General features: G+C 48.7%; 1 protein-coding gene and 1 long non-coding RNA gene across 2 annotated transcripts in view; one reads left to right on the top strand and one right to left on the bottom strand.

Moving 5' to 3' along the window:
• The window catches only part of PROS1 (protein S), a 120655-nt gene that overhangs the window by 45721 nt on the left and 50639 nt on the right, over positions 1-24295 (bottom strand). Inside the window, exons 5-6 of the mRNA XM_068270661.1 lie at positions 17992-18114; positions 1304-1435 (exon numbers count right to left, since the gene is read on the bottom strand). Of these exons, the coding sequence (XP_068126762.1) occupies positions 1304-1435; positions 17992-18114 (255 nt within the window). The remainder of the gene's footprint in view (positions 1-1303; positions 1436-17991; positions 18115-24295) is intronic.
• Positions 18085-24295, top strand: part of LOC137547264 (uncharacterized) — a 62321-nt gene continuing 56110 nt past the window's right edge. The window contains exon 1 of the long non-coding RNA XR_011026544.1: positions 18085-18140. This is a non-coding gene — a long non-coding RNA (uncharacterized lncRNA). The remainder of the gene's footprint in view (positions 18141-24295) is intronic.

The following is a 24295-nucleotide window of genomic DNA, read 5'->3' as shown; positions in this document are numbered from 1 at the left end:
CTCCCCCTGCTGAATTCCTCATTCAGAGCCAGCTGGTATCTATACAGCATATGTATTGGTTACCTCAGCGACAGCAATTTCCTTCACACACTGCACTGTCTGAGAAACCTTCCTAACTCTTCCTACATAAGAAGAGTTTGAGAAGGAAAGTACACTATCTAGTGATATCAGTGAGTCAGTTATGCATGGATTTCTAAAAACCTAGCAATATTTTGTCTCAGACACTCTTGATAAATGCCCCCCAGAGAGGGGTAATCAGAGTAAGTAAAACAGTTTAAGGATTACTGCTATTCAGTGCACATTTAGAGGTGTTCATTACCAGCATAGCAACAATGCAAAGTTAATAAGATGGACGGACTGCCCCTAGTGGGCCCCTCTGGTCCACTGTTTGGGCTGGAACCCACAGGAGTGCTTTTGGCAGCGCTGCGATACGCTAGCACTTTGCCAAAACGCTGGGCTAATGGATGGGGCAACTTCCACAGGAGCGTTTGCGTTTCCTAGAAACGCAAACGCAGGACGTGCAGCATTTTGGGAGCGTTAGCGCTTCAATGTAAAGTATTGAAACGCTAGCGGAAACGCTCAGCAAAACGTAAACTGAGCGGTTTTGCTAGTGTTTTGCGGTTCAGCACACTGTAACAAAATGAAAAATACTTCCCAGGACCAATCAGGATAAAAACGCAAAACGCAAAACGCTACGCAACCGCTGAGCAAAAAAATACAATGTTGCAAAATGCGCCCGAAAACGCACATGAATCCACTTGCAAACTGCTCAGACAAAACGCTAGCGGTTGCGTTTGCTGGTTTCAGTGGGTTCCAGGCCTTTGTCAGTATGCACACAACTTATGCTGGTGTGTGCGTGGTGCACATGGATATATTTTCTTAAAAATGCAGCAGGACCCAATTTTCCGGAATTGTTTTGCTCAGCGGAACGGAAACTAAAGGTTTTGCAGGTACATAGGAACAAATAGAAAACTGACAGTTTTTACCTGATCCTGATGGCCGGATCCGTATGGCCCGCTCCGCAAAAAAAACGCAGATGTGAACTGGCCTAAGGGTTTAATGAAGTGGAGCAGGTTTGCTTGGTAAATTACCAAACTTCTACCACATGCGGGAAATCTTAGTGAATTTGAAATAATGTGTAAAATACCGTAAACAGTATTTTACTGAGCTAAATTATTTTACCGCACTGCCCTTAGTGAACTGAGGCCAATGAAGGATGAGCACAGACACGGATAGTCTAGATCTGCAAGATTTAGCCGTACATGTGGTATTTGATTTTCCGTAGAAGATGCTGAGCAGTTACCGTTGCAGGTGTGTTTGTCCGCTAGCAGGTAGTAGCCGTCCTCACAGGCACATCTGTAGCCACCAGGGAAGTTCACACACCTCTGATTGCAGCCACCGTTTTCCTTTTCTGGATCCTCACATTCATTTATGTCTGCAAGAAAATAAGAAAAAAGTTACGTGTGCATTTTTAACTGTACCGGGCAGCAGCGATGCCGTGGACACAATCTGTGGGCAGGTCTGTACAGTAGAATCCCTTTAAAGTAAACTACAAGGAACCTGGCAAAGCAGTTTACCGTATCAGAAGTTTACTATATCAGGATTTATCATACATTGTATATTTATATAGGCACACGGTCGGTACCTGGAGACTGAGTGTACTTGAAGCTGGAAAAAAGGGTGGAAATGCTCTTAGAGAAAAAACGGTGCCGCCATAAGCACCTATTGCAAAATCTGCGATTTACAGCAGAGGGAAAGAAATTTGGGCACATGTTGGCGCTCACTATCGGGCACCACCTGGCGCCGAAATGTACCTTATTTGCTGCAAATCGCAGTTTTTACAATGGTGAATCGCCCGCTAATCACTGCCGCTAATCAGGCACCACTCAGCACTGATATTTACTCGATGCATGTGATATAGCGGAAAGAACACCGCTTTGATGGATTTATCCAGGTAATCCAAATTAATGTTAACCTGTTTCTAAGCATGCATGTAGAAACCTCTGAATCAGAGAGACACAGACTCCATCCCTTAGGGCTCGTTTCCACTAGAGCGAATCTGCATGCGTTTCCTGCATGCAGATTCGCTCAACCAATACAAGTGGATGGCGCCGTTTCCACTTGTCAGGAATTCTGTGCGGCTCGCTCTGCAGAAAAAATCTGCACAGCAGAGCCGTCAGAATTCGCACGCCGCACACCCACACGCGAATCGTCGGTCATGTAACTAAATAGGAAAACCGCAAGTACTTGAGTCTTGCGGCTTTCCCAGCGTTTCCGCGCGCGATTTCGTGAAAAAACCCATGTCAATGCTTGCCGGCATTGACATGGTTAAAATCGCGTTGTCAAAATCGCGAACGATTCCGCGTGAAAATCCGCATGAAAACGTCAACGAATCCGCAACCGTATGCGGATTCGTTGACGCGTTTTCCGCGAGCAAATCGCGCCGCACAAGTGAAAACGTACCCTCATAGATTCATAATTAACAAGTCCTTTATTGGCACGTAATCCTTGATATATATAGATTACATGACGTACAAATAATGTTTATTAATTTTGGGATGGGTTATTGGTTAGTAGAGGTGTGCATAATTATTAAAAGGTGTGTTATGAGTGTACATATTTAACATAATTAACTATGATGCAATCAACAGCTCAGCGTCCTGTACTGCAATGTAGGCTCTGGGTAAGGTTGCCTTTGCCCTGTTCTCAGCAGGCTCTGTCCTGACCTTGCTTTATTTTTTGTTATGTCTTGTAACTGGAACAGAGCTGGGACATTCCAGAAAAGAGCTGAACAGCACATTGCAGCAAGTTACACATCAGAATACACAGTATAAAGCAATATATATATGAATATTGAAGAAAATGAGCAATGACCAGTGGTGCTCAGCAGAGCTTGAATATTCGAGTAGTTCGAATATTCGAGCTCTTTTTCAGCTATTCGAGCTCGGTATTCGAGCTCCGAATAGCTGGAGCTATTCGAATGGGCTATCCGAGTACACTCGAATAGCCCATTCACTATTCGAGCTATTCGAGCCACCCGGCGCTATTCGAGCTCGGTACCGAGCTCGAATAGCGTCATAGCCCAGATTGATGTCCTTAGAGCCAATCAGAGGGCTCCCAGGCCCTCTGACGGCAGCCAATCACAGAGGGGGACCCTGGCCAGCCCCTACCCTATAAATAGCGGCCGCCATGTTCCGTTTCTCCATGCTTGCCTGAGACTTGTACAGAGAGAGAGTTGCTCCTTTGTGCTTTGGCTTAGCAAGTGCTCTATTGTGGTCATTTACCTAGCGTTTTTGCTCACCTACACCTGCCATATACACCTATATTGTTGTTAGTTAGATAGACATTGTATTTTAGTTAGTAGCTTGTGTGTTACATTAGAGAACTGCAGGCAGCTGCTGCAAGCTTACAGGTTTAGGCCTCAGGGGGGCCTTGCCTCTGTGGGCAGCTGTCCTCTGTTTATTTCTCTCATATTCTATACCAGTATTTCTGCTGTCCTTTACTAATAGTATTGTAGTTATACTGTACTAGGAGTAGGACACTCACTGACTGTCACTGTTTATAGGCTACTAGCTAGCTCCTGCGTGTGTGCACTCACTCACTGTCTGTGTGTACACACACTCTATTTCCTTCTCATTACTGTTTGATTATTGTTAGTTGTACTTACTTACTACTTACTCTTACTGTACCCGTAGGGACACTCACTGTCACTGTTCATATAGGCTACTACTACCTCCTGCGTGTGCGCACTCACTGTCTGAGTGTACACACACAACACACACTCTATTTCCTTCTGATCGCTGATTGATTATTGTAATTAGTTAGTTCTACTTACTGGTGTTACTACTTACTCTTACTGTACTAGGAGTCTAGGACACTCAGTCACTGTGTTCATAGGCTACTAGCTCCTGCCTGCGTGCACTCACTGTCTGAGTGTTCACACACCCACACTCCATTTCCTTCTGATCGCTGATTGATTATTGTAATTAGTTAGTTCTTCTTACTGTTACTACTTACTCTTACTGTACTAGGAGTCTAGGACACTCAGTCACTGTGTTCATAGGCTACTAGCTCCTGCGTGCGTGCACTCACTGTCTGAGTGTACACACACCCACACTCCATTTCCTTCTGATCGCTGATTGATTATTGTAATTAGTTAGTTCTACTTACTGTTATTACTTACTCTTACTGTACTAGGAGTCTAGGACACTCAGTCACTGTGTTCATAGGCTACTAGCTGCTGCGTGCGTGCACTCACTGTCTGAGTGTACACACACCCACACTCCATTTCCTTCTGATCGCTAATTGATTATTGTAATTAGTTAGTTCTTCTTACTGTTACTACTTACTCTTACTGTACTAGGAGTCTAGGACACTCAGTCACTGTGTTCATAGGCTACTAGCTCCTGCGTGCGTGCACTCACTGTCTGAGTGTACACACACCCACACTCCATTTCCTTCTGATCGCTGATTGATTATTGTAATTATTTAGTTCTACTTACTGTTATTACTTACTCTTACTGTACTAGGAGTCTAGGACACTCAGTCACTGTGTTCATAGGCTACTAGCTCCTGCGTGCGTGCACTCACTGTCTGAGTGTACACACACCCACACTCCATTTCCTTCTGATCGCTGATTGATTATTGTAATTAGTTAGTTCTACTTACTGTTATTACTTACTCTTACTGTACTAGGAGTCTAGGACACTCAGTCACTGTGTTCATAGGCTACTAGCTCCTGCGTGCGTGCACTCACTGTCTGAGTGTACACACACCCACACTCCATTTCCTTCTGATCGCTGATTGATTATTGTAATTAGTTAGTTCTACTTACTGTTATTACTTACTCTTACTGTACTAGGAGTCTAGGACACTCAGTCACTGTGTTCATAGGCTACTAGCTCCTGCGTGCGTGCACTCAGTGTCTGAGTGTACACACACCCACACTCCATTTCCTTCTGATCGCTGATTGATTATTGTAATTAGTTAGTTCTTCTTACTGTTACTACTTACTCTTACTGTACTAGGAGTCTAGGACACTCAGTCACTGTGTTCATAGGCTACTAGCTCCTGCGTGCGTGCACTCACTGTCTGAGTGTACACACACCCACACTCCATTTCCTTCTGATCGCTGATTGATTATTGTAATTAGTTAGTTCTACTTACTGTTATTACTTACTCTTACTGTACTAGGAGTCTAGGACACTCAGTCACTGTGTTCATAGGCTACTAGCTCCTGCGTGCGTGCACTCAGTGTCTGAGTGTACACACACCCACACTCCATTTCCTTCTGATCGCTGATTGATTATTGTAATTAGTTAGTTCTTCTTACTGCTACTACTTACTCTTACTGTACTAGGAGTCTAGGACACTCAGTCACTGTGTTCATAGGCTACTAGCTCCTGCCTGCGTGCACTCACTGTCTGAGTGTACACACACTAAATTTACTTGTGATTACTACTGATTATTGTAACTGCTAGTTGTACTTCCTGACTGTTACTACTTACTGTACTAGGGGACACTCACTCAGTCACCTCACCAACCAACCCACTCCATTAAAGTACCCCACTTTTCACCCGCCCTTTTAAAAAACTTTTGTCTATACGCCCAAAACATTGAAGATGTCTGGAAGTGGCAGCCAGCGCGGTTTGGGCAAGGGGAAGGGCAGCAAGGGAATCAGGAGGAGAGGGAGCAGCATTGTGGCAAGCCGCGGCCGCGGGCGCGCCACCATGCACAGTTCCGCAGCAGCAGCAGCAGCGTCAGTGGCTAACATTCCTCCCATAGCCACTGGCCGTGGACGCCTTGGGCGCCGCCCAGCAGGAGCATCTGCAACTCACGCTGCAGAGACACAGCAGCAGCAGCGTGTAGCACCTGCTCCGATTTTCCTCCAGCCGGGTCGGAAACGTCCCATTGAGGAAAAGGATGCAGACACTGTGGTGCAACTCATGACGGAGGATGAGCAGCCCGCCATCAGCTCTGCATCCGAGGCCTCCACCCTCACCACCACCACCACCACCACCCCTGTTCGCAGCAGCCGCCCAGCAGGGTCTGGGGAGGAGGCCAGTTCACCGTCAGTCGCCGACCTCTCATTCAGCACTCTTTTGACCCCAGGCATGATGAGTCAATTGTCTGCTGTTGTTGGCGATTTTGAGGAGGAGATGCTGATGGGCACTTTGGGGGATGAGGGATTGGACAGCAAGACTGTGGCGACAGTCAAGCAGCCCATCCATGCATCAGGAGAGGAGTTTGGGGGGTCATCATCCCAGCAGGACATGTTTGAGGAGGGGGAGGATGATGTTGATGACCCGGTGACAGACAGAGACTGGGTGCCACCACCTCCAGGGGATGTCGTCCTCAGCAGCTCGGAGGAGGAGGAGGATGCGCTTGTGGGCCTTGCAAGGAGGCGCATCATTGCAAGCATTGGCAGCGACCCACAGCCTGCTGGTGTCTCAGGCTCAGCAGCAGCAGCAGCAGCATCAGCCAGTACCACCACCAGCCGCACCCAAGCCCCCCCCCCAACCACCACAGGGAGACAGGCAGCAGCGCTTCCATGCCGTAGGGGGATGTTTCTGTCACCAATCTGGCGCTTTTTCACCATGCCCACTGTGTACAGCAAGTACGCCACTTGCAACCACTGTCAGCGGAAGTTGAGCAGAGGTGCAGACCCCTTAAAGTTCAGCACCAGCTCGCTGATCAACCACCTTGCGGCTAAACATTTCCACCAGCATGAGGAGTTCCAGAGGCTGAAGGCATCTGGTGCTGGCAGTGGCACCACACCCATCACTGCACAGCCTTCAGCAGCAGCAACAGCAGCCACCCGCCCTCCTGCTCCTCCAGCAGCACCAGCAGGAGTGCGGAAACGCACTGCTCCTCCCCCCTCTGCAACTCCTGCCGCCGACACTGAGGCCTGTTCTGGCAGCCAGTCCTCAGTGGCCTCCTCCGCTGTGTCTGGTGATTCCCGTGTCAGCAAAAGGCCACGCCAGAGCCTTTTGAGCGAGTCCTTCCAGGGGGTGGTTAGGGCTCTGCCTCCCAGCAGCCGTCGCGTGCGGCAGCTGAACGGCTTGCTGGCACGGGCCATGTGCTCCCAACTCCTGCCGTACACGCTCGTGCAGGAGGGGAGCGACATGCGGGCGCTGCTTGCTTGTGCAGCCCCAGACTGGCAGCTCCCCAGCAGACACTTTTTCTCCCGCAAGGCCATTCCAGCACTGCACCGCTTTGTGATGGCCAATGTGGAGCGAGGGCTGGAGCACGCGGTTGGTGAAAGGGTCCACGTCACCATGGACTCCTGGAGCAGCCGCTTCGGGACAGGCCGCTACCTGTCCTTCACTGTCCACTGGGTCAGCTTGGTGGAAGGGGGTGAGGATGGGAGAGCAGCAGCGGGCACAGCAGCAGCAGCAGCAGCAACACAGTGGGTGGTGCCACCCCGCAGGGTCAGGGGAACTGCAGCGGGTTCCTCCGATCCTCTGCCATCCTCCGCCACACCTGGCCAAACCCCCCGCCTCAGCAGCAGCGTGAAGGCCCGCCACTGCCAAGCGCTGCTGCACTTGGTCAGCCTTGGCAAGACCAAGCTGACGGCAGCCCACGTGTTGGCCAAACTCCAGGAGCAGGAGAGGATTTGGCTGACCCCCAGAGGCCTCAGAGTCGGAGAGGTGGTGTCCGACAATGGGGCCAATCTGGTTGCTGCCATAGACAGGGGAAACCTGACCCACATCCCCTGTCTTGCCCACGTGCTGAACCTGGTGGTGCAGAAGTTCCTGCGCACCTACCAGGGGATGGGCGAACTGCTGGAAACGGCAAGGAATGTTGTGCGTCACTTCCGGCGCTCGGCTGCAGCCTGTGCGAGCCTGGAAGACGTGCAAAAGGAGCTGGATCTGCCACGCCATCGGCTGATCATTGACGTTCCGACTCGCTGGAACTCCACCCTGGCGATGTTGGAGCGTCTGGTTGAACAGAGGCACGCTGTCAACCAGTACCTTGCCCTGGCCACTGTTTCCGCAGCTCGGAGAAGGGACAAGACCAGCAACATCCCGTCCATCGTCCCCGATGATGACTGGAGGCACATGCAGCAGGTGTGCTTTGTGCTGGCTCCCTTCCTGCAGGCCACAAACATGGTGAGCAGGGACCATGCTATGGTCTGCGAGTGGGTGCCCCTGGTTTCTCTGCTGAACAGGGCCCTCGATGGTTTGCTGGAACAGGGAGCGGCAGCCTTGGACCAGCAGGAGCGGCAACCAGCTGCGCAGTCCACCTCTGAGGGGGAGGAGGAGGAGGACTTGGTGGAGGTCCCTGACCTGGCTGCTGATGAGGGGGATCAGCACAGCGCAGCTGAGTTGGTGCGGGGGTGGAGAGAGGATGAGGCGGCAGAGGAGGAGGATGAGGACAGCACTGACGTCGATGTGCCAGCAGACGTGGCCCGCCTCTTCCCAATGGCAGCGCACATGCTGGCGTGCCTGCGCAGGGACCCCAGGGTGATCCAGATGAAGCAGAGGGAGGACATCTGGATCAGCATGATGTTGGACCCACGCCTCAAGGGGAAGTTGAGCCAGTTCCTGCCGCCTGCAGGAGGAGACCCAGCGCAACAAATAAGGAGCTTGCAGCAGGCCCTTGTTGAGCGCTTGGAGGAAGCCTTCCCCCAGCCTTCCACCCCCACTGTCCAGCAGCCAGCACAGAGGCAGCAGCAGGTGCCTGCATCCAGCAGCAGCAAGCGCCCCACAGACCTGCTGTCTCTCAGCCACGAGCTCTACAGGACTGTAGAGGCTCCGGCAGCAGTGACTAGAGAGGAGATGCATGCAGCAGCATCCTCCTCCGGTCACAGCCAGCGCCTGACCCGCATGGTGGCTGACTACATGGGGTCGTACAGCGGGCTTGACAGCGATGCCCCTGTTGATCCCATGGAGTATTGGGTCAAGCGCATGGAGATCTGGAGCGAGCTAGCGCAGTACGCCCTGGAAGTGCTGTCCTGCCCCCCTTCCAGCGTGCTGTCCGAGCGCTGCTTCAGTGCAGCTGGTGGCGTGGTCACCGAGAAACGCTCACGTCTGTCTCACAAGTCTGTGGACAGACTGACGTTTCTCAAGATGAACCAGGCGTGGGTGGAAGGCGAGTTCCTGGCCCCTGTTGTCGGCGAGAGGGGGACATGAACTGGCTGCCGGAACCATCGTTAATGTGCCTTACCACCCTTTACCACCTCCTGGCTCCTGCTCACTAAGCCAGCCTGGTTCACTTTGACTATTACGTCGCCTGCAGCCACACATTTTACACCTACAGTGGGCTGCTGTGTACTGCCCTTCTGCTGTCTGTCTGTGTTTCCCACTGCCAGGGTACACAGAATGACCTTCTTCTGCTGCCACTCTGCCACCAGCTATTACGTCAAACAATAGCTATATTGGTTGCAAAACCGAAACCAAACAAACCATTAAAAAAAAAAAAGGTTTAATTTTTCTGAGGTGCCCGGGTTGAAAACTGTGTTGTTCCAGTTGTGTATTGGACACAATGTGGGCTGCACGACCGCTGTCTGGGACCTCCTGTTGTGTTTATTTACGGCCCTGGTATCACCGCTAGGTACCAGGGCTATTATGTCACGCTGCCTACCTGCTGCCACACTCACACTGCTCCTCCATACCTCCTCCTGCTGCTGCTGCTGCTGTCTGTCTGTGTTTCCCACTGCCAGGGTACACAGATGATTTACCTTCTGCTGCCACTCTGCCACCAGCTATTACGTCAAACAATAGCTGCTCGCCTACTCCTCCATTCCTCCTCCTGCTGCTGCTGTCTGTCTGTGTTTCCCACTGCCAGGGTACACAGAATTACCTTCTTCTGCTGCCACTCTGCCACCAGCTATTACGTCCAAAAATAGCTAAATTGGTTGTAAAACCAAAAACCAAAAAACCATTAAAAAAAAAAAAAGGTTTAATTTTTCTGAGGTGCCCGGGTTGAAAACTGTGTTGTTCCAGTTGTGTATTGGACACAATGTGGGCTGCACGACCGCTGTCTGGGACCTCCTGTTGTGTTTATTTACGGCCCTGGTATCACCGCTAGGTACCAGGGCTATTATGTCACGCTGCCTACCTGCTGCCACACTCACACTGCTCCTCCATACCTCCTCCTGCTGCTGCTGCTGCTGTCTGTCTGTGTTTCCCACTGCCAGGGTACACAGATGATTTACCTTCTGCTGCCACTCTGCCACCAGCTATTACGTCAAACAATAGCTGCTCGCCTACTCCTCCATTCCTCCTCCTGCTGCTGCTGTCTGTCTGTGTTTCCCACTGCCAGGGTACACAGAATTACCTTCTTCTGCTGCCACTCTGCCACCAGCTATTACGTCCAAAAATAGCTAAATTGGTTGTAAAACCAAAAACCAAAAAACCATTAAAAAAAAAAAAAGGTTTAATTTTTCTGAGGTGCCCGGGTTGAAAACTGTGTTGTCCCAGTTGTGTATTGGACACAATGTGGGCTGCACGACCGCTGTCTGGGACCTCCTGTTGTGTTTATTTACGGCCCTGGTATCACCGCTAGGTACCAGGGCTATTATGTCACGCTGCCTACCTGCTGCCACACTCACACTACTCCTCCATTCCTCCTGCTGCTGCTGTCTGTCTGTGTTTCCCACTGCCAGGGTACACAGAATTACCTTCTGCTGCCACACTGCCACCAGCTATTACGTCAAACAATAGCTGCTCACATAATTACTCTCCTCCATTCCTCCTCCTGCTGCTGCTGCTGTCTGTCTGTGTTTCCCACCGCCAGGGTACACAGATTTACCTTCTGCTGCCACTCTGCCACCAGCTATTACGTCAAAAAATAGCTATATATCTGTGTAATTGGTTGTAAAACCAAAACTACAAAACCATTACAAAAAAAGGTTTAATTTTTCTGAGGTGCCCGGGTTGAAAACTGTGTTGTCCCAGTTGTGTATTGGACACAATGTGGGCTGCACGACCGCTGTCTGGGACCTCCTGTTGTGTTTATTTACAGCCATGGTATCACCGCTAGGTACCAGGGCTATTATGTCACGCTGCCTGCCTCATTGACTGCATGCTGCCACACACTCATCCTCCTCCTCCTGCTGCTAAATTTACCTCCTGCTGTCTGTGTGTTTCCACTGCCAGGGAGCACATACAATGGCGCTTCCAACATGCGTGCGCCACCAGCTATTTGTTGTTACGCTCAAAAATAGCTGCATTTCTTTAAAAAAAAAAAAAATGAAAAGAGAAATAAGTGACGAAGAAGACGATATAGAAGAAGATGAAGATGAAGAAGATGAAGAAGAAGATGAAGAAGATGAATAAGAAGAAGAAGAAGAAGATGAAGAAGATGAAGAAGAAGATGAAGAAGATGAAGATGAAGAAGATGAAGAAGAAGATGAAGAAGATGAAGAAGAAGATGAAGAAGAAGAAGAAGAAGAAGAAGAAGAAGAAGAAGAAGAAGATGAAGAAGATGAAGATGAAGAAGATGAAGAAGAAGATGAAGAAGATGAAGATGAAGAAGATGAAGAAGATGAAGAAGAAGATGAAGAAGATGAAGAAGAAGAAGATGAAGAAGATGAAGATGAAGAAGATGAAGATGAAGAAGATGAAGATGAAGAAGATGAAGAAGAAGAAGAAGAAGATGAAGAAGAAGAAGAAGATATAGAAGAAGAAGAAGAAGATATAGAAGATAAAGAAGAAGAAGAAGAAGAAGTATATACAGTACTGAACAAAATTCTGGACACAACTTCTCTTTTCACCTTTTTTTTTTTTTAAAGGAACATCCCCACATAATCACTTGCTGTTGTCACTTGGAAAAAAATATGTTTCTTGCATCATTAACCCTCAAAACAAGTGTTGGGAAGCTATTTAAGGCCAATTCGAATAGTCAGCTCGAATAATGAGCTCGAATACCGACTCGAATAGTGAGCTCGAAGTCCGAGGTCGAATCGAATAGTAAAATTTATTCGACTCGAATATTCGACTGACCTCGAATAATTTACTATTCGAATTCGACCAAACTCGAATTTTAAAAAGGGGTATTTGAGCACCACTAGCAATGACTGTTTGGGGGAGGGGGTCTCATCAATCAATCCTGGATTTAAATCAATAACCTATGAGGTAAAGAATGTTATTCAATACCTAATCAATAATATGCCTATGACACAAGTCACAGCCTTGTGGCCGGGGGGGGGGGGGGGGGGGGTTTAAGGTTTAGGGAGTTAGGGTTAGGGTTAGGCACCGGGGGGTGGGGGGGGGGTATCTTCATTTTAGGCACCAGCAGGGGTGTCTATAAGGTGGCCACACACGATACAATAAAATGATCCGGTTTTACATATTTTTGAAATGTTACAATCAGTCAGAAAAGTTGATTGCAATTCTTAAATTGAACAGATATTTAAACAATTGTATGGTGTGTGGCCACCTTTAGGGTTAGGCATCGGGAGAGGGAGTGTTCTGTGCGAGAATGGGGTTAGGTTTAACTATAGTAAAATATCGTAGTATGTCTACAGAGGCACCAGAAGGATAAAAAGATCTAAAATGTTTAAAACTGAGGAGGTAGTGGTGGACTTACCTCCTCCGGGCAGACACAAGAAAATGCCGATTTTCAGCGAAACAATTTATTTACATACTCCAGTAAAATACAACGCATTTCGCGGGAGTGACCGCTTCCTCAGGCTATAAGATGGAGCATACACAAAAACAGGTCTGGTACTAAGCGCCTCTGTGTAAACGTTACCGATATTTAACTATCGGAATCCTGCAGTAGAATATCACTAATATCGCTAATTGTAGCGACAATCCCCTGCGCTCTTTTTCCAGGCACCTTTTTTCATGTACGCCAGAGGATTACTATATCTGAGTTTACTATAACGAGATTCTACTGTAAGACACTTTTATACCAGAATCACAGGAAAAGTGTGCCAATAATTCTACAGACTTCTACATTTCTATTAAAGGAAATGTGCTGAGAAGGGAATGAAGGCTGCTAACTTTATTCCCCTGGCTTTTTGGCAATGCCTTAGTTCTTTAGGATGGTCAATGAGATGCTAATAAAAAGATACATGTAAACATTGATCATGACTGATCCAAGTCCTTAGATCACACACCCTGCACTGCGCATGCACAGCCTACACACCCTGCACTGCGCATGCACAGCCTACACACTCTGCACTGTGCACACACAGCCTACACACTCCGCACTGCACATGCACAGCCTACACACCCTGCACTGTGCACACACAGCCTACACACCCTGCACTGCACATGCACAGCCTACACACCCTGCACTGTGCATGCACAGCCTACAAGCCTACACACCCTGCACTGTGCATGCACAGCCTACACACCCTGCACTGCGCACGCACAGCCTACACACCCTGCACTGTGCATGCACAGCCTACACACCCTGCACTGCGCATGCACAGCCTACACACTCTGCACTGCACATGCACAGCCTACACACCCTGCACTGTGCACACACAGCCTACACACCCTGCACTGTGCATGCACAGCCTACACACCCTGCACTGCGCATGCACAGCCTAAACATCCTGCACTGCACATGTACAGCCTACACACCCTGCACTGCGCATGCACAGCCTACACACCCTGCACTGCACATGTACAGCCTACACACCCTGCACTGCGCACGCACAGCCTACACACCCTGCACTGCGCACACACAGCCTACACACCCTGCACTGCGCATGCACAGCCTACACACCCTGCACTGCGCACACACAGCCTACACATCCTGCACTGTGCATGCACAGCCTACACACCCTGCACTGTGCATGCACAGCCTACACACCCTGCACTGTGCATGCACAGCCTACACACCCTGCACTGTGCATGCACAGCCTACACACCCTGCACTGCACATGTACAACCTTCACACCCTGCACTGCACATGTACAGCCTACACACCCTGCACTGCGCATGCACAGCCTGCACTGCGCACACACAGCCTACACACCCTGCACTGCGCATGCACAGCCTGCACTGCGCACACACAGCCTACACACCCTGCACTGCGCATGCACAGCCTACACACCCTGCACTGTGCATGCACAGCCTACACCCTGCACTGCACATGCACAGCCTACACACCCTGCACTGTGCACGCACAGCCTACACACCCTGCACTGTGCACACACAGCCTACACACCCTGCACTGTGCATACACAGCCTACACACCCTGCACTGTGCATGCACAGCCTACACACCCTGCACTGCACATGCACAGCCTACACACCCTGCACTGCACATGTACAGCCTACACACCCTGCACTGCGTACACACAGCCTACACACCCTGCACTGCGCATGCACAGCCTACACACCCTGCACTGTGCATGCACAGCCTACACACCCTGCACTGCGCACGCACAGCCTACACACCCTGCACTGCGTACGCACAGCCTACACACCCTGCACTGCGCACACACAGCCTACACACCCTGCACTGCGCATGCACAGCCTACACACCCTGCACTGCGCATGCACAACCTACACACCCTGCACTGCGCATGCACAGCCTACACACCCTGACCTGTGCACACACAGCCTACACACCCTGCACTGTACACACACAGCCTACACACTCTGCACTGTGCACACACAGCCTACACACCCTGCACTGTGCACACACAGCCTACACACCCTGCACTGTGCATGCACAGCCTACACACCCTGCACTGTGCACACACAGCCTACACCCTGCACTGTGCATGCACAGCCTACACACCCTGCACTGTGCACACACAGCCTACACACCCTGCACTGCACACACACACCCTACACACCCTGCACTGTGCATGCACAGCCTACACACCCTGCACTGTGCACGCACAGCCTACACACCCTGCACTGCGCATGCACAGCCTACACACCCTGCACTGTGCACGCACAGCCTACACACCCTGCACTGTACACGCACAGCCTACACACCCTGCACTGTGCACACACAGCCTACACACCCTGCACTGTGCACACACACCCTACACACCCTGCACTGTGCATGCACAGCCTACACACTCTGCACTGCACATGTACAACCTACACACCCTGCACTGCGCATGCACAGCCTACACACCCTGCACTGCGAATGCACAGCCTACACACCCTGCACTGTGCATGCACAGCCTACACACCCTGCACTGTGCACACACAGCCTACACACCCTGCACTGTGCATGCACAGCCTACACACCCTGCACTGTGCACACACAGCCTACACACCCTGCACTGCACACACACACCCTACACACCCTGCACTGTGCATGCACAGCCTACACACTCTGCACTGCACATGTACAACCTACACACCCTGCACTGCGCATGCACAGGCTACACACCATGCACTGCGCATGCACAGCCTACACACCCTGCACTGTGCACACACACCCTACACACCCTGCACTGTGCATGCACAGCCTACACACTCTGCACTGCACATGTACAACCTACACACCCTGCACTGCGCATGCACAGCCTACACACCCTGCACTGCGCATGCACAGCCTACACACCCTGCACTGCGCATGCACAGCCTACACACCCTGCACTGTGCATGCACAGCCTACACACCCTGCACTGCGCACGCACAGCCTACACACCCTGCACTGCGCACGCACAGCCTACACACCCTGTACTGCGCACGCACAGCCTACACACCCTGCACTGCGCACGCACAGCCTACACACCCTGCACTGTGCATGCACAGCCTACACACCCTGCACTGTGCATGCACAGCCTACACACCCTGCACTGCGCACGCACAGCCTACACACCCTGCACTGCGCACGCACAGCCTACACACCCTGCACTGCGCACGCACAGCCTACACACCCTGTACTGCACACGCACAGCCTACACACCCTGGACTGCGCACGCACAGCCTACACACCCTGCACTGCGCACGCACAGCCTACACACCCTGCACTGCGCATGTACAATCTACACACCCTGCACTGCACATGTACAACCTACACACCCTGCACTGCGCATGCACAGCCTACACACCCTGCACTGTGCACGCACAGCCTACACACCCTGCACTGCGCACGCACAGCCTACACACCCTGCACTGCGCACGCACAGCCTACACACCCTGCACTGCGCACGCACAGCCTACACACCCTGCACTGCGCACGCACAGCCTACACACCCTGCACTGCGCACGCACAGCCTACACACCCTGCACTGCGCACGTACAGCCTACACACCCTGCACTGCGCACGCACAGCCTACACACCCTGCACTGCGTACGCACAGCCTACACACCCTGCACTGCGCACGTACAACCTACACACCCTGCACTGCGCACACACAGCCTACACACCCTGCACTGTGCATGCACAGCCTACACACCCTGCACTGCGCATGCACAGCCTACACACCCTGCACTGCGCATGCACAGCCTACACACTCTGCACTGTGCATGCACAGCCTAAACATCCTGCAATGCACATGTCCAGCGTACACACCCTGCACTGCACATCCTACACATCCTGCACTGTGCATGCACAGCCTACACACTCTGCACTGCACTAGCACAACCTACACACCCTGCACTGTGCATGCACAACCTACACACCCTGCACTGCGCATGCACAGCCTACACACCCTGCACTGCGCATACACAGCCTACACACCCTGCACTGCGCATGCACAGCCTACACACTCTGCACTGTGCATGCACAGCCTAAACATCCTGCAATGCACATGTACAACCTACACACCCTGCACTGTGCATGCACAGCCTACACACTCTGCACTGTGCATGCACAGCCTAAACATCCTGCAATGCACATGTCCAGTGTACACACCCTGCACTGCACATCCTACACATCCTGCACTGTGCATGCACAGCCTACACACCCTGCACTGCGTACGCACAGCCTACACACCCTGCACTGCGCATGTACAACCTACACACCCTGCACTGCGCATGCACAGCCTACACACCCTGCACTGTGCACACACAGCCTACACACCCTGCACTGTGCATGCACAGCCTACACACCCTGCACTGTACACACACAGCCTACACACCCTGCACTGTGCACACACAGCCTACAGACCCTGCACTGTGCACACACAGCCTACACACCCTGCACTGTGCATGCACAGCCTACACACCCTGCACTGTGCACACACAGCCTACACACCCTGCACTGTGCATGCACAGCCTACACACCCTGCACTGTGCATGCACAGCCTACACACCCTGCACTGCACATGTACAACCTACACACCCTGCACTGCGCATGCACAGCCTACACACCCTGCACTGCGCACGCACAGCCTACACACCCTGCACTGCGCATGCACAGCCTACACACCCTGCACTGCGCATGCACAGCCTACACACCCTGCACTGCGCATGCACAGCCTACACACCCTGCACTGCGCATGCACAGCCTACACACCCTGCACTGCGCATGCACAGCCTACACACCCTGCACTGCGCATGCACAGCCTACACATCCTGCACTGCGCATGCACAGCCTACACACTCTGCACTGTGCATGCACAGCCTAAACATCCTGCAATGCACATGTACAACCTACACACCCTGCACTGTGCATGCACAGCCTACACACTCTGCACTGTGCATGCACAGCCTAAACATCCTGCAATGCACATGTCCAGCGTACACACCCTGCACTGCACATCCTACACATCCTGCACTGTGCATGCACAGCCTACACACTCTGCACTGCACTAGCACAACCTACACACCCTGCACTGTGCATGCACAACCTACACACTCCGCACTGCACATGCACAACCTACACACCCTGCACTGTGCATGCACAACCTACACACTGAGCACTGCACATGCACAACCTACACACCCTGCACTGCCCATGCACAGCCTACACACTCTGCACTGCACATCCTACACATCCTGCACTGCGCATGCACAATCTACACATCCTGCACTGTGCATGCACAACCTACACACCCTGCACTGCGCATGCACAACCTACACACCCTGATCATGCACAGCCTTCATACACTTACCTTGCTCACACTGTGCTCCCTGCCAGCCTGGTTTGCAGATACAGGTATAGTTGCCTTTCCCATCTTTACATTCCTTGTATCCTTCTTTATTGCAGGGCAATGGTTTGCACTGATCGGGTATAGCTGCTCGGAGACAAGAAATACATTTGGTGACTATTAAAACACCATCATCAATAGAAATAATATATTGAAAAGATATAAAACAATGCAATATATGCATCACTGAAAGACAAGGATCATTCTTGATGCATAAAATTGCAAAGCAAGTGCAAATCACACTCAGTGTTACTAATGCTTCATACACACTTGAGATAAAAGTCTTTGGAAAAGGCAAGATCACAGACCAATTTTACCCCCTTCCATGTAGTATGAGAGCCATACTCACAGCCTATTATATATATATATATATATATATATATATATATATATATATATATATATAAAACACAGCCTATTTTATGGAGCTGTACTCCCCATCAGATGAAATCTTTGCAAGATGCTGCACACACAGATGCTGTACATACTCAAAAGATCATTATCTGCAAAAGATCTGTTCCTGCAAAATGCATTCATAGTCTATTATACCTGCAGATCCTCATACACACCTTGTTTAACAGAGAAGGCAAGAAAACAGGAGCGCACCGCTGGTGCAATAAATGTTTTACTTAAAAATAAACACGCTTAAAAATACACTCTCAGTGTATAATAGAACAATTGCGCCTGTCAGGCCTGCCGGCAATCCTCTCCTGTCAGCCGCGCTTGGCCAGAGCTGCGGGTACCGATGTTGTTGGCGTGGAGCTGGATGCGGTGGGCGGAGTCAGGTCGTGGGGATGCCGTCTGACGTCACGACGCGTTTCAGGGTTAACCACGCCTTCGCCAGGTCCTGAAGTCTGTTAAACAAGGTGTGTATGATGATCTGCAGATCTCATAGACTATGAATGCATTTTGCAGGAATGGATATTTTGCAGGAACAGATCTTTTGCAGTTACTGATCTTTTGAGTGTGTACGGGCATCTTTGTGTGCAGCATCTTGCAAAGATTTTATTTGATGGGGAGTGCAGCTCCATAGAATAGGCTGTGAGTATGGCTCTCATACTACATGGAATATGGTAAAATTGGTCTGTGATCTTGCCTTTTCCAAAGACTTTTATCTCAAGTGTGTATGAAGCATAAGACACCTTTGTTTTGCATTTTCTTTTCATGCAAATGAGGCCTGGAGATGAATTTCCAGGCTCCAGATTCTGTGCAAGGTGACGCAGTAAAACGCATGCAACACAACGATCGCAGACAAAAATGCACACAAAAACACAAGAAAACGAATAAAATGCATTAAAAAAAAAACCTATGCATTGTCACAGTGGTAAGTTTGATCCCTGCAAAAGGAGCATACAGTGTATTTACTACAAATTTAAATGGCAAATAGGCACTGACTTTGCAAGATGCAATTTTGAGAGTATGGATTGGTGCACACCTAGAGCGCTAAGTTCTGAGCTCTTTATAAAACGCTAGCACTTTCAAAAGCACTTGGCTAATGTTTCTCTATGGGATGGATCACACCAGAGCGATGTGATTTTTAGAGAAATGCAAACGCAGGTCCTGCAGCATTTCTGAGGTGATTCAGCCTCAATGTTAAGTATAGGAAAGTGGAAAATCGCTCTAAAAAGCGCAAGAACAGAGCGATTTTCCAAACTTTTTTTATACAAAAGCTGCACACTTCCAGCTCTACTGTACAAAAAATAAAAAATTGCAACAACAAAACACTCCAAAAATTGCTGGGCATAACTAGAAAATCGCTAGGCACATGCCTAGAATCGCTTAGAAGAATCACTTCGCTGGGCGTTTGTGATTACGCTAGCGCGTTAAGGTGTGCACCAGCCCTATGCGTTTACAGATGCTTGACAAGCTATGCTTCACACAAAACTCTAGTTATTTTGGTCCGCTGTTGATGTCCCTAGGCTTACGAGAAATATAGCCGCCGGGAGACTTGGATGCAGGATACAGCCGATATACGGCTTACCTTTCTGCTGCACAAATCCCGGCGGCGTTGATTACTATTCCCCCTCCAGGTCCACATGGATGGTGGGGGAATGATATAATTCGGCTTCCAGTGATTGCTGGTGGCCGAATTACAGTGTTTTAAAAGTAACTTCAGCTCCGTCTTCTGACTGCACCGAAGTTACTCACTGTGCGCCGCTATAGCCATAATTCCTATTACTGTCTATGGTGGCGCCAGCCCAAATCTCTGGCACTGTAATACATGTGTTCCGTCCGTAGGGCCTTGTGTGGCAGACAACAGCTATTGGCTCCTTTGCTGGCAACCAGATTACACAGGACAGTCTTTAAAGGATACCCGAACTGAAATGTGACATAATGAGATAGACATGTGTATGTACAGTGCCTACCACACAAATAACTATGTTGTGTTTCTTTTTTTCTTTCTCTTCCTGAAAGAGTTAAATATCAGGTATGTAAGTGGCTGACTTAGTCCTGACTCAGACAGGAAGTGACTACAGTGTGACCCGCACTGATAAGAAATTCCCCTTTTTTAACTCTTTCTTGCTCTCAGAAGCCATTTTCTGCTAGGAAAGTGTTTTATAATTGGAATTTCTTATCCGTGAGGGCCACACTGTAGTCACTTCCTGTCTGAGTCAGGACTGAGTCAGCCACTTGCATACCTTATATTTAACTCTTTCAGGCAGAGAAAGAAAAAAAGGAACACATCATAGTTATGTGTGTGCTACATAAACATATCTATCTCATTATGTCACATTTCAGTTTGGGTATCCTTTAAGCTATGTACACACATACGACAATGATCGTTCGTTGTGAACGACGAACGATCTTTTAATTGACGAAAGAACGACCTAATTAAAGTTAGCTTTTAAAGGTGTGTAACGATCTGATCGTTTGTTAACGAACGATCCGGAACAACGTTACAAACTGTTCCTGGAAGTGACATCATAGCAAGTTCCGCCCACACGTAACGAACGGTTCAAAACATACGTTACACTATAAAACTAACGTTACGTATATTACATTACAGTACAAGATTTCATACTGTAGGTATAGCATTTACATAATATAGTGTTGACAAAACATACAAAAATACACTCTGTCCTGTTAAAATGACAATTATGGTATAATCATGTAGCAATTAACGTGTCACAGGACACATTCATAGAACGAACGTTACATCACGAAAAGCAACTGTTGCGCTTGCGCATAAAAATGAAAGGTTCTATGGAGAAATAACGAAATGCGCATGTCAAGTCTAGTATGAACGACCGTTTTCTAATGATGTACTACTTTTGCAAACGATCGTCGTTTAAAAAAAATCCGCCAAGGCAGATCTTTCGTTTTTAACGATCTAGCTCATCCATCGTTTGACTTAATGATCGTTGGATGTTTTTTTTTAAACGATCGTCGTTTGAAATGATCAGGGAACGATCGTTTCAAACGACTATAGTCGCATGTGTGTATGCACCTTTAGTCCTTTTTGAGTCTATAAAATATTGCCCAAGAAACTGCAACAAATGTGACACTATTGAAAGGTGTTTTTGTTGGCAGTAATATTATTACTTTAAACCGCAGTATAGTAAAGCAACCACAAGATGTCACTGTGTATGCAAAGTGCTGCAATGATCTCTATGGTGCTGTAATTTCCTGTATTCTTTCTGTGTTCCTCTCTGTTCTATGTGAGCTGCATTACTTGATGGTGGTGTATGATGTACTGTATCTCTGCATGTTTTTATTTAGGAAAGAGTTTTGACTTGTTATACTGGGTGCCTATCTGCATGTATAGACCTCTCTGCTCCATCAGTTTTCACATATCCAGAAAAGCCAGTTAGCCACCTCTGGCAGCACGGATGTTTTTTAGGTTGGCATTTCCTCTATACAATGACAGCAGATGTTGCCTTCTCCATACACATTCAATTTTGATTGGCCACTGTTTTTCCAATTTTACCACCTCCATGAAGGATCAGAGCTCACCTACACAATCTATTCATAGTATTCAAAATCTGATGGCCCTCATACTATATGGAGGTGATAAAATTGGCAAATAATTGGCCAATCAAAATTGGATGTGTGCATGCACCCTAAAAACAGCTGTCCCACAACACTGTAGCGATCACTAAATGATGAATGAGCACACTGTATTGTTTTCTCCCCATGCTCCTTTATTGCCCATCATCTCTCCTTCCTTCCCTATAGAACCGTGCATTCCACTCAGTTATAGCCAAACAGCATATCTGTACAGTGCTCATTCCTGAAGCTATCTAATGATCATTTAACGAACATGAAAGGTGACAATTTATCTACCGTGTGTACAAGGCTTTTCTTTACACATTTTTTTTTGCATTTCCCATATAGGTGAGTATCAGCCAACAGTCTTAACCACTTCCCCGCCCGGGCACAGTATATCTATGCTCCTTTGGACTTCAGTTCCCCACCCGGAGCGTAGATATACGCACTCCCCCGCCGCTACCATCGCTACCACCGGCTGTTTCTATGAGAAGCAGCGCATTCATTGTGAAAAAAAAAAACCCGGTTTCCCAGCCTCCCTGAATTTCCTGCAAGCATACTTCCTACGCTTGCAGGACGCATTTACAAAAAAATACTGTGGCCATCTTGTGCCCAAAAAGTAAAACTACACCCAAAAAACATTTTTCATATACAAATACATTACTTTACAATAGAAATTAACTAATTAACTCCCACACTCCCCAATTGTTACCATTTTTTTTTTTCGTAATAAAAAAATAAAAAAAAAATTACAATAATAAAAAAAAAAACATAAATAGTTACCTTAGGGACTGAACTCTTTAAATATTTATATCAAGAGGGTATAACACTGTTATTTTATAAATTATGGGCTTGTAATTAGGGATGGACGCAAAACTGAAAAAAATGCACCTTTATTTGCAAATAAAATATTGGCGCCAAACATTGTGATAGGGACATAATTTAAATAGTGTAATGACCGGGACAAATGGGCAAATAAGTTACATGGATTTTAATTGCAGTAGCATGCATTATTTAAAAACTATAATGGCCGAAAACTGAAAAGTAATGATTTTTTTTCAAATGTTTTCCTATTTTCCCATTAAAACACATTTAGAATAAAATAATTATTGGCATAATGTCCCACCTGAAGAAAGCCTAATTGGTGGCGAAAAAACAAGATATAGTTCATTTCATTGCGATAAGTAATAATAAAGTTATAGGCGAATGAATGTAAGGAGCGCTGAAAGGTGAAAATTGCTCGGATGCTGAAGGGGTAAAACCCCTCAGTTGTGAAGCGGTTAAAATAGCCTTTTAACAATTTACATAACAGCAGCATTTACCGGTACCTATATATTATATACAAGGTAAATAGTGTTAAAATGACACCACAAAGTCTTTAAAATTTTAAAGATATATTTATTAGTCAGTATTACAATAAATGATGGCAGCAATAGTTTTAATAGTCGGCATGTGACAGTCCGTCCAATGCATAGAAAGGAACCTGCGATGAGAAAGCCTGCATCAATGTTACCTGAAAGAAAAAAGTAAGAAAAACAGGGCAAGTATATTACATGGAATGCCCCACCCCTCCCTCCACCCTGCTGAGCAATAGCCCTCCAGATCTTAACACTGGATGTTTCAGGCAGCTCCTAGTTGGCTTTCTAAGGCCTCTTTCAGATGGATGTCGGAACTGTGTTTGTTGAGGAGTTCAGCATTCCCTCTGCCACTCACAAGCGCAGCAAGGCTTCCATGAAGCAATGTAAATCTCATGCTTCGTGTGTGTGTGTGTGTGTGGGGGGGGGGGGCAAGAATTAGAGGGCGGCAAGAGGCGGCTCCTCTCCCGAAATGTCCTCCTCCTCGCACTCCCCGTCTCCCCCTCCTTAGATGTGCGGCACCGCTTCACTCACCTGCAATGGGATTTCCATCTGCCTGTCCAGCATCCTGTATCCATGGCTACAGCGGTGCCTCATGTGAACTGTTATGTGCTGCCAGGTCACATGAGGTGCTGCTGTAGTCAGAGAGGAAGTCTGACTTCACGCGTGGCTGGTGATCCCATCGATAATCTGCTGGGAGCAAGTGAGTGATGCGGAGCGGGTGCAGCACAGAGAGCCGGTTCTCTCATGAAGCAAGTGAAACACTTGCATCAGGCTCAGAGATTACAGGGGCAGCATGTTTGTACTGTGTTTATGCTTACAGCATGCAGTCAGAGTAGGAGGAGAAGCGAGAGGAGAGCAAGCGAGGTGAAGAGGTCATAATTTGGGAAAAGCAGCTAGTTGTGCTGTGTGAGGAGTCTGACAGT

The sequence above is a fragment of the Hyperolius riggenbachi genome, chromosome 2 (assembly GCF_040937935.1).
Source record: "Hyperolius riggenbachi isolate aHypRig1 chromosome 2, aHypRig1.pri, whole genome shotgun sequence".
Classification (NCBI taxonomy): domain Eukaryota; kingdom Metazoa; phylum Chordata; class Amphibia; order Anura; family Hyperoliidae; genus Hyperolius; species Hyperolius riggenbachi.
Note: the sequence above shows the minus strand (reverse complement) of the source record. Positions and strands in the feature narration are given on the sequence as shown.